This window comes from Rhododendron vialii, chromosome 2a (genome assembly GCF_030253575.1).
Source record: "Rhododendron vialii isolate Sample 1 chromosome 2a, ASM3025357v1".
Lineage (NCBI taxonomy): Eukaryota > Viridiplantae > Streptophyta > Magnoliopsida > Ericales > Ericaceae > Rhododendron > Rhododendron vialii.
Window position 1 is genome coordinate 34,391,771 of NC_080558.1, and position 10,929 is coordinate 34,402,699.

The 10,929-nt window shown below is 37.3% G+C and overlaps 1 protein-coding gene across 7 annotated transcripts; it reads right to left on the minus strand.

Moving 5' to 3' along the window:
* Positions 1-1,608: 1,608 nt before the first annotated feature.
* LOC131312917 (FACT complex subunit SPT16-like) lies at positions 1,609-6,931 on the minus strand. 7 transcript variants are annotated; one of them, XM_058340952.1, is made up of 4 exons: positions 6,680-6,928; positions 6,410-6,488; positions 6,041-6,127; positions 1,609-5,045 (listed from the first exon to the last, which is right to left on the minus strand). In XM_058340952.1, the coding sequence occupies exon 4, from the start codon at positions 5,016-5,018 to the stop codon at positions 1,830-1,832; it is 3,189 nt and encodes a 1,062-aa protein (XP_058196935.1). In that variant the 5' UTR covers positions 5,019-5,045; positions 6,041-6,127; positions 6,410-6,488; positions 6,680-6,928; the 3' UTR covers positions 1,609-1,829. The 7 variants fall into 7 exon arrangements, with proteins under 7 accessions (XP_058196935.1, XP_058196953.1, XP_058196963.1 ...); XM_058340970.1 differs by having other exon boundaries at positions 6,041-6,121; positions 6,680-6,910; XM_058340980.1 differs by having other exon boundaries at positions 1,609-5,040; positions 6,680-6,910.
* Between the last annotated feature and the right edge of the window lie 3,998 nt (positions 6,932-10,929).

Genomic DNA, 10,929 nt, shown 5'->3' on the forward strand with positions numbered 1-10,929 from the left:
GCTAATGGCATATTGAAATTAGGATAAAAGGTAAAAACTATAGTTACAGCATTTAAAGTGGTTTGAATTGTAGTAATACACGCATGCTGATACTGTATAAATCTGGTGTCTACCAGAGCTAGTCTGGAAGTAATAGGTAAGCATTTTCTGCAATGGAAAAGTGATAATCAATCTGATTGCTTCAAAGTAAAGATAAGTAAATCCTTGTTATTGCCAAATGCGAGACAAATCAACTGGAATTTTCAAGGGTAAAAGTTGTTTTGCTTCTGTAGCTGGTATGAAATACTGATCAAATTTGGAGGCTTGAACTCACTCTTTTACAGAAGTTAGCCGTTTTGTGGAGAAGAGTTGAGTAACGGTCTTTTTTACAGAGGTTTGTAGTCTAACAAAAGCATTATATATAGAGATTTAGGAAATGGAGATCAGTAAGAGAAGCCTCACTATCATCAGAAAGATATTCAAATTCATACAAGTACTCAAAATTAGAAGAAGAGGCGAAAGAATTTTTGCTGGTGAACGATCATGAAGGAACAAGAGACGATGTGGTGAATGAATGAGTAGAAAACAAATAATTCATTTTTACGTAAAAATCTGAGTTCTTCATTTTCTCATATACAACAAATCTTTTGCTTTATAATATGAGATTTTTAACTATTTTTTATCAATGAAATTTTGTATACTAAAGTAGATAAACCGAGACACACTGTTTACACAAAGGCTAAAGTCTCAACGTACTTTTAATTCACTGACACAAATTTTTTTAACCAAAATAGTTAATGAAGTTTCTAATGTGGAGGATTCTTAAAAGGCAACCACAGCATACGCTTCAATTTTCTTTTAGAAAAGATTTAAAATAGTTTTGAAAAAGAACTTCTCAGAAAGGATTTAAGCTTCAATGAACAACATTGGCTTTTATACCAAATTAATCAGACACTAAGTTGATACAAACACAAAGTAGATAAAGATCAAGAATAGAAAGAACACAACACAAAGAATATATAAATTGGTGAAAGCCTCCTCTTTTATAGAGTGAAGAGAGGCTTGGAAGGTTCCTAAATACATCATGACTACTACCCCCTTCGTCCATTTTTAAGTGTCCTGCTTCGTAACTCCAACTTATTAAAAAGACATCATTATTATACCTTTTTTTTAACCGCATCATTATTATACCTTTCACATCAACTTTTTCATCTACTTTCTCTACTTACCCATCATTATTACACTTTTACTCACTAACTTTTCAAAATGAAATCTACTTTTAGGGACAAAATAAACGATACACCAACTTTTATCCACTAACTTTATAAAATGGACACTTATTAAGGAACAACCCAAAATGAAATACTGGACTCTAAATAAGGGAAGGAGGGAGTACTATATATTTCTACCACTTCCTAATAATTTCACATGGGATATATTATCATGACATCTTGAAAAGCTAGACTAATAATTTCACACATAGACACTGCATATTTCACCACTTCCTAAAAGTAGTAAGAGGGAAATGGATCAAGGAAAGACATGGTATCCGGTAAGCACCAACAATACCACCCGAAAATGAATTACCAACTAAAAAAAAAAAAAGCAAAGCTCAAGAACCCACAAAAGTAAAGCGAAACCCCTTTTAGACCAAACAAATGCTACCAAATTTACAAGCGCAACCTGTCATGTTAACATCCAGTAGGTCACCTAAAACACGAGAAAATGACCCAAAAAAAGGAAAAGTAACCCTTAAAAAAATTTCTAAGAGCTGACTATTGAAAACATAGATCACTACTGCTGCATAAACTATAAAACCTTACTTGAAAACAAGAGATCTCCCCTAGAATCTACCTCCGCATCTTTGTCCGTTTGGGAGCAGCGCTACCTGGACCGGCCCTAGACTTGCCAAAAGCCTTCATCTTCCTTCGCCTCCTCTCCTCCTCGCTGTCTGATTCATCCCCTTTCTCCTTGTCTGCATTACTCGCTTCCCTCTCCAACTCTTCCCACGTCTTCCCCTTATCTTCCTCTGATTCTTCCTCCGAGTCCTCTTCCTCATCATCATCCTCAGACTCCACCAATGACGCACTGTCGGATTCATCATCCTCAGATACCGAATCAGGCTCAGCATCCGACGGTTCATAACCCTGGTCTGACTCCTCCGAGTTATCAGAATCCGAGTCACTGGCCTCCAAATTCAAAAATTCCCATCCCCCATCTTCCAAAAACCTCTCGGGGTCATCAGTGATAGTCTTCAATATCGGACGCCAGTTCAGATTCAACCTGCTTTCATAGTACTTGACGTCTGTTGTATCAAGCCATTCTTTGATCCCATCAAGTGAAGTTGAAGGAATAGAATCGATCCGAAGCACATCGCACTTAAAGTCCTTGAACACAATAGCCATGTCGAAGTTTTTCTGCCCAAGACCCACTCTTTCTAAATTCACGATTTCGATCTCACTTAGAGTGACCACAAGGAAAGGATTTTCTATCAGCTCAACCAAGCAACTTGAAGTTGGGACAATGAAAGCCGAGGCCTTATATGGAACTCCATAGAAACCAAGTTCCCTTAAAGGTTGATCAAATTCGAGGTCAAGCACTTTGAATTGGCTTTGTCCCCAGAGATCATTCACCCTGTTGACAAAATTCTGGAAATCCAAGTTGATTTTATTTTTCCGGTCCCTTTCCCGTTGTTCTTCCTCAATCTCATCAGGGTCGTAGGCAGATCTCTTTCCACCCCCAAGTGTCTGAACCACATCCATCACCTCAACATAGAACTGCACGTCCTTAGTTTTCTTGTTTCCAACCATTATATGGTTGTGCAAATGGAAGTGAAGGAGGGTGATCATCTCCTTCTCTGCTGGCTGGAAGAATGCATGCTTAATGTTTCCAAACATGATGTCAACACGCTCGTCCGGCCTTGAGGTTGAATACCGAAACCCATTCGAGTGTGCTTCTAAAGTACCACTCAGCTTTCTTGCACGACCGCCGAAAGCGGGACGGATCCAAAGGTCAATCAACCTTATGGGCTTAAACTTGTTCCCTCCAATTACAAGCTTCTCCTGAGAAACCAAAGTAGCCCGCTCTGCTCTCTCAGACTCCCTAGCCAAAACATTCCGCCTAAGTGTTTTAATCTGCTGCACCACTTCACTTATGTGCCTTGGGTCCTTGGACCGAAATGAAACCTCTTTCAGAAATATTGCCCCCTGATGCTTCAAAGAGTTTGCGTCATGAGGATTAAATGGGGTGCCTGGAACATTAAATATTATTCTGATATAGCAACTTCGATTGGTGTCCTGCTGGCTGGACACGGTCTTCACTGTAGCAACATGAAAAGGCACCATGATGCCATATACAGGTAAGAGGATGGCCTCATTTTTCTGGTCAATCTGAATCATCATATCTCTAGGAGGGGGGAGGTCGTTGACACTCTTATAAGCGATTAAGTCGCTCGTATTCTTTGAAGCACCACGCTTATCTCCATTTACTGACCCCCCACCGGCGAGACGTCTGGCAGTTTCTTCATTCTTCTGGCGAGCAAGTTCCGCCTGGTGCTGCCTTCGGAGCTCTTCCTTCGATATCTCATGGTTGTCTGACCTGAGAGTTGCCTTCGAATACAAGTTTTCTGTGCCATTGGACTCAGATTTCACTTTTGGCAGCTCCTCCTCTTCCTCATCCTCATTAAAGGAATAAGCCACATCCTTAGCAGACTTAGAGCTCAACACAGTTGCCACTTCATGCCCCTTCTCCGTAACAATCACAGTATCCGCAAGCAACAAAGAAAAATTCTGGCTCTTTGGGTTCTTGGTCTGTGCTTGCAGGTTCTGGAAACCAAGCGTCACATTAAAAACCATGCCTGGTTTCAACACACGGTCATTCTTGGCATTAAGACTCAATCCCGACTCGCGGAACTCCAACCCGATTCCTGTCCCAGCAGATTTTGTCAAGTTTGCAACTAATTCAGGAGCGTCCCTCTCAGTCACAGAGAGGGCAGCTTGATACACAGCACTGACTTTGTTCCCAGGATTCAAAGCACCGATTGCTGCTTCATGAGCCCTGAGTAGAACGTCGTACGCCTTGCTCTGTGTCTCAGTGGAATCAATAAGAAAAGTCCTGGCAACATTAGAACAGTAGCTGTTATATCGAGATCCAACAGCACAAATGATCACACTGGCAGAATCGTAGTACAGAAACTCATCATTACTTGAAGCACTCGGCCGGAGATCAAAGTTCCCACCACTCTGGAAGATTGGAGGGTAGCAGATATCTACGTTTTCAGCCTTCAATTTCACCTTAATTTTAATAGGATCCAGTATGGCCTTCTCAGTTTCATCCATCAATACAGTATGTGCAACTTTTTTCTCCTCGTCAATGAACTTTTCTAGTTTTGGAACCACAAAATTCTTCATCACACTGGCAGTCAAAAATGCAGCCTTTTTCACATTAGTGACCTCATCATGGTCCTTTACAGCAAATAGGTCAGAAAACCCATTGGTTATATCAGCAAGCTGAAGATTTGAGTTCTTCAGCTTCTCAGCCCAGGTCTCCAGAAGAATACCCTCTGGGGCCTCTCTTGCTACAGACCCAACAATAGGATCCGACTTTGACTGAGCACGGATGGCAAGGAGTATGGCGTCCATCTGTGCAGTCCCATCATCATTCCTTGCCTTCACATGCATGACAACTTCCACACCCACAGCCTCCACTGCAGACTTCTTCACAGCTTCAAGCAAAGAAGCCTTCTTCTGGCTGCACAAGAAATGGATCTGCTTGTTCATGAATATCATTATTGTCTCCGGAAACTCATAACCAAGCAACCAAATATTAAGAGCAGATGATTTAAGGTAACGCAGATCATCAGAAGCAGGAGGCGTAGCAACTGCAAGGACATCAGAAGATCCCCAGAACTCAGCTTTGTGTTCACGCCAGTTCGAGTAAAGGGCCTTCAACCGTGTACTAAAGCCCACCAAATTAATAGTGTAAGCACCATGAGTGCTTTTATTTGCAGGCGGGGCATTCCCATTTTTGTTTTCTGTCATCTCCTGCTTACTGAGCCCAGATCTGGTCTGCACAAAAAAGGGGGGTCAACCAACAATAAGGGAGCGCTAGCATTGATTCATCCATCTACTTCTTTGAACACATTTTTTGTGGTCCTTGAGTGGTGGTTTAGTTCTGATTTAACATTTTCCTCACTGGCTTTACATGGAACCACGAAAGGAAATGGAGAAGCAACGTCATAAATGAAATATCAGTTAACTCATTCCCTACACTGATATGCAGATAACATTTTTGAGCATACACTGGAACTTTACTACCCCTTCATTATCCAAACAGGAACACAATTCGGTGATTCAGAGCTGATTTAACATTTTTTCTCAAATATACTTCTACATCATGAAAGGGAAAGAAGAGACAATGTCATACATCACCCAAACAAAAACTAGACAATGACATAAAAAATTTACCCACATAAGATAACTCCTTCCCTACGCGAACACAAAATGTCGTATAAACTGAAGCACTAATATCATTTGTTATCAAAACCAGAATCAAATGGAATCATCCAAATACATTCATGTTTTGTTTAAAAAATTTATTCACAGCACAATAGTTGGAACATTTTGGAAATCTGAACATTATGAAGTTCCGATTAAACACTTCCTTGAGTGTACTTAGAATCATGAGAGGAAAAGAAGAAACAATGTCACAACATAAGGAAATATGAGATAATAACTCCTTCCATACACTAAATATATTTTTGGTATAAACTGAGCCGGTTTAATCTGAAAGAAGATAAGAACAATGAACTATGAGATAACTCCTTACATACACAGACACAGACACAGTGATTGCTATCAAAACAAGAACAAACTAGCGTTGTAACATCTTGGGTTGAGGTCCACATTCGTTCTCGTCTTGCTTCTAAACTTATATTTCAATTTTACATCTGCTATCATTTATGTTTCTATTGTTTATTCATCCTGTTAACAATTCAATCGCATGAGCAAGAAAAGTGAAAACAGTCAATGAAACCGCATAGAGAAACAGCAAATGCACTCACATTTTAAGGTGTTATATAAGGAATCCTCGAGCCAATAATCACCATCACAAATTCCAGAAACTGGGGTTCAACTTCGAGTCTCTGCAACTTCAAAATCAAACAAACACAAACAATCATAAACACAAAACCTAAAATGCTCAAAATCGACAACAATAAAATTTTGACACATTCACGCAAATTCCAGATATTAAGCAAAATTAGGGTTTCTCGAAGTTGGGGAAACAAGAAGAACTGCCTAAATCAGAGCAAAACACAAGGAGAAACAACTTATTTGTCCTCGTTGGATATTGAAACCGACGTGCATAGTTTCAAACTAACAGTTCTCCAAGAGATTATTAACAATTTGCTAATTAACAAAGTAATTCACACCAAATCACCAATCAACAAAGTTCCCCTCATTTCTGATTCATCCCATCGAGTTGTCAGAATCAGCTCTTTGGGATTGTAGCTACGCCAAAAAAAAAAAAATCAGTATTAGAAGGCTGCTACTGCAGCGTTTTCTACAAAATGAAAAATTTCCCTGTTTTTTTCTCCATTTATTTTTTCAAGTTGCATTTAGAAACAAGTCCGTTTCAATGGTTACAGAGAGAGAGAGAGAGAGAGAGAGAGAGAGAGAGAGAGAGAGAGAGATGGCCTTACCTGGCATGCCTGGGGTTTTCGAGCGTCTCAATTCTTCCGAACTCAGCTCGCTCATTATGGTTAAACTACAAACCGTAGAAAGGAAGTCGGGGATCGAAAAACCAGAAATCGAAACCACTAGGCAATCGTTAGTTGAAGTCGCAGGGTTGGAAGAGCATCGCGAAGAGGGTTTCTCACATAGCAGGTCTGGTGTAGAGAGCAGGTCCGGTGTAGAGAGACAGATGGAAAAAGAGAAGTGGGTTTCTCGATTTTTGTTTGGAAGAAGAGAGGCAAAGTTAAATACGAAAAAGAGAAGCGGGGTTTTTTTTTTTTTTGATCCTGGTGTTTTTGTTGTCTGCGTCTTTTGGCATTCCAACCCACATATTGAGACTATTGCGGATAAAAAAAAAAAATTTAACATATTGAGACTATTTTAAATTCATATAAATATGGATTGATATAGATTCAATCCATTATATAATATGACCGAATTGGATTGGTTGTATTAAAAAATGGGCGAATATGAGCGGGTTAAAAATATGGATTGAAATTACCAAAAAAATTTATAGGGCTAAACTTTTTTTCCTTTTTTATTGTGTGTGTTTTGTTTACCTTTTTTAAATTTTTGTTAGATTTGCGTCATATTATTTTGATTAATTATTCATCTCTACAAGAGGAGTCTAAAAAATTCCGTCCCAATTTAATAGTCTTTCATTCTATTCTAATTGAATGAAAAACTGGTTATATCTTTAAATTGGTAATGAATTTTACATTCGATATGAATCTTGTTTGATAGATATCGATTAGTTTTATAATATAATATTTTTAAAATTACATAAATTATAATAAATTATAAGATATAATCAATTGAAAGTGGCTCAAACTCTTAAAATAAACTATTAAATTGAAACAGAAGAAATAATAAATAATGATCAAAAATAAAAAAACATTCAAGAAGGACAAAAAAATACCAAACGGATGTGTTTTTTGTCCAAATTGTTATTTTATATGAACTTTTTTTAATATCAGCCCATAATTTTATACTTTTCTGATTTATCTTGTCAAGACGAATGATTAAATCCAAAAATTATGACAAAAAACTCAACAAAAAATTACGAAAAATAAACAAATACCGAAAAAAAATTAGACAAAAAACTTACTACAAGAATGGAGACGGAAACACCATTGGGTTTTGTAACGGTGTGCTCCGACTGAATCAGGGTGTTTGTGGGCAGGGGGGATTCACCTTCCACGTGCCCCCACGCTCTTTTAAAAAAAAATAAATTTGTTGGCTTTGTGTATATATATTTTATATGTATACATGTATGAAAATAGGGATTTGTTGGTGTTGTGGTAGGGTGTTGAGTCTTTAAGCAAAAGTGAGTGGGTTCAAGTCACCACCTGTGCGCTATGTATATTTTTTTGTTTTTTCCCACTAAAATCCTAACCAAGGTGGGTCCACTTCCACAACATTTCTAATCATTTGTGTAGTACAAGGTGGGTCCACTCTCCCAACATTTCTAATCCTTTGTGTAGTACAGAATATGAACCTGGATATTACGTTTGTATGCTTTTGGTCTCCAAACTTATACTCGTAGAGTTAATAATAGGAAAATAGATGATGAACATGTGATAATTTTGTTTTAACGCATATAGTCGAGGTGCGCAAGTTTGCCCAAGTAGCTGGTTATTAAAATACATATATATTTTAAAATTATTAATTTATCATGAATACTAAAATTATTTTGGAGTAAATGTGTTTAACTGTAACTTGTATATTAATGTAACAACCCGAAAATTTTATTAATAATAATATCATTTAATTAGTGTTATTAATAATGAAATTAATTCTTTTCCTTAATAAGATAAATACAAATAAGAATTATCCTATTTTAATTATCTTATTTTAATTATTTTCAATTACATGCATGCATGCATACAAATTCCTTCCATCTCTCTATCTCCTACTCAGTCTCTACTTCCCCTCCCTGATCATATCTTCACCCTTATTTTCGTCCATCTCAAAGCTCAAGAATTAGAGTCCTTATTAAACTCAATTTTATCAACTTCTTTAAAATTCTCCTATATATACCTCATTAATCTGACCCTAGGTCATACCACAATATTTTTCACGCCCCACCAATCCAGAAAGGAGAGAAAAATCGGAGAGAACGAAGCTCCAATCCATGGAGTTTTAGAGAGAGAAAGTGAGAGAGAAAAGTGGGTTTTGTACCAAGACCCAACCGAAACTCGATTCGACCGTTCCAATCTCTTCCTACAACCCTTAGCATCACCAAGCATCGTCCAGTTCAATCCCAAGGTCCTCCGATCAAGGAACCCGAAGTCTTCTTCCCAAAAATTCAAGATTCGTTTTTAATTCAATCCGATCCAATTCGAGGTATTATAATCCCTTCCAACCACTCCTCTATGCTTATTAAGTGTTTTTATGCTTAACCCAATAGCCCGAACGAACCCATACATCGAAAACGTGACAAAAAAACAAAAAAAACGAAATCTGCATTGCACCTTGCTGCCGCAATCTGCGGACCGCAAGAACCAGTCACGAGTTTGCGGCTGGAGGCTCCACCGCAAGGTCAAACGGTCAGACCTTGCGGTTTGCACTGTTTTGGTTCGAATCGACTTTTCGACATCCCAAACACTATTTTTGACTCCCGAACTATTTTTCCTAGACTTTTCACCCTTCAAAGATCATACCTTGTTAATTTCATAATTTATTTATTTATTTAGATATTTATTAATTATTTATTCGTTATCTTTCAAGATTTTATAAATGAAAAATATTTGCGACTTTCCAAACAATATTTTTAACACCCAAACTATTTTTCGTAGATTCCTCACACCTCAAAGATGTTATCTTGTTAATTTCATACTTTTTTTATTTAATTTACTATTTATTAATATTTTTACAGTGTTTCCAAATAAAATTACCTTACGACCATATAAACCCTATTATAAATTCCCGAGTAATTTTATTTGGACTTTTTACCTTCCAAAGATGAAACGTTGATAACCACAACCTATCTTATTTATTAAATAATTTATTATTCATTTATTTTACTTTCGACAACTTTTATTAACCTTTTTATTCAAAATAATCTCGCGGCCCTCCAAACCCAACTTTTGACACTCAACTGGTTGCATAGGACTTTTAGGACTCTTATTAAGGTCATGATAAATATTCTAATATTTTTATCTAATTAATGTATTTAATTAGTTTTAATTAATCTATTATCTTAGAATTAATTAATAAGAGCCCATAAAATTTTCCTTTTAATTTCTTTTAAAACTCTTACTTTATTATTGACATTGTGACCATACAAGATTAAGGGCAACGGCCCGTTCATAATAAATTGCGTGATTACATTATTTATTAATTATTTTAATTATTATTGATTTATTGTATATTGCACCGATACTTGATTTGAATGCTAGATTGGACCCTAGAGACATGGGGTAGTATTGCGAAATAGAACTCATCTAGACGATGCTAGATAATGGATAAATTGAAAAGTTTTATTTTTAGATTGCCTGTAGGCATGATTTTGAGATATGATGAGTTGGATGTGATGGTTTGAAACTGGCAAAGTAAGCCCGGGGTTGATTGATGAATTGAAACTGGCGGGTGTCCAGTGATGAATTGAGACTGGCAAAGTAAGCCCAGTGATGATTATGATGATTGTGATGATTGTGAAGTGGTGCATAAGATAGGCGAACCATAGTTATGATTCGGGCATGATAAGCTTTCTTTTGTTGTAATGAGAGGGATACACACTGGGTACATGACTTAGGTGCAATCCGCGACAGCAAAAGAAAGTGAGCTCATGGGACAGGGCATAGCTAGCGGTTGGGGAGGAAAGATCCCGCGGAGGAGATCTTAGATTTCACGTCAAGTTAATGGATAGTAATAAACTGGTTTATGTGGAACAAACTCTGCCTTACTTTTTCGCACTACTATTATCTTGCTGCTTGCTAACTGTAAAGTAAGAGGGGTAGTTGGGTTGGATTATACTACGGGGTGAACTCTTTCACTCAGGTACGAATTGCCTGGCTTCCGTGCCAGATTTTGAAGAAAATCAAGAAGAGACACAAAATCCCGAAGGCGAACAGTTTTATGCGGAAGAGAACCCAGAGGTGGGAGTCGAGCCAGAATACGCTTGGGATCCGTATCAAACTTAGAAGATGGCTCTGTTATTTTGTTTAGTTTATTATCATAAAGACTATTTTCAGTATTTCTACAATAATTTGTAATA

What these genes read in the sequence shown, in the direction of transcription:
- LOC131312917 (XM_058340961.1), bottom strand. Translation starts at nt 5,018, where the DNA reads ATGACAGAAAACAAAAATGGGAATGCCCCGCCTGCAAATAAAAGCACT.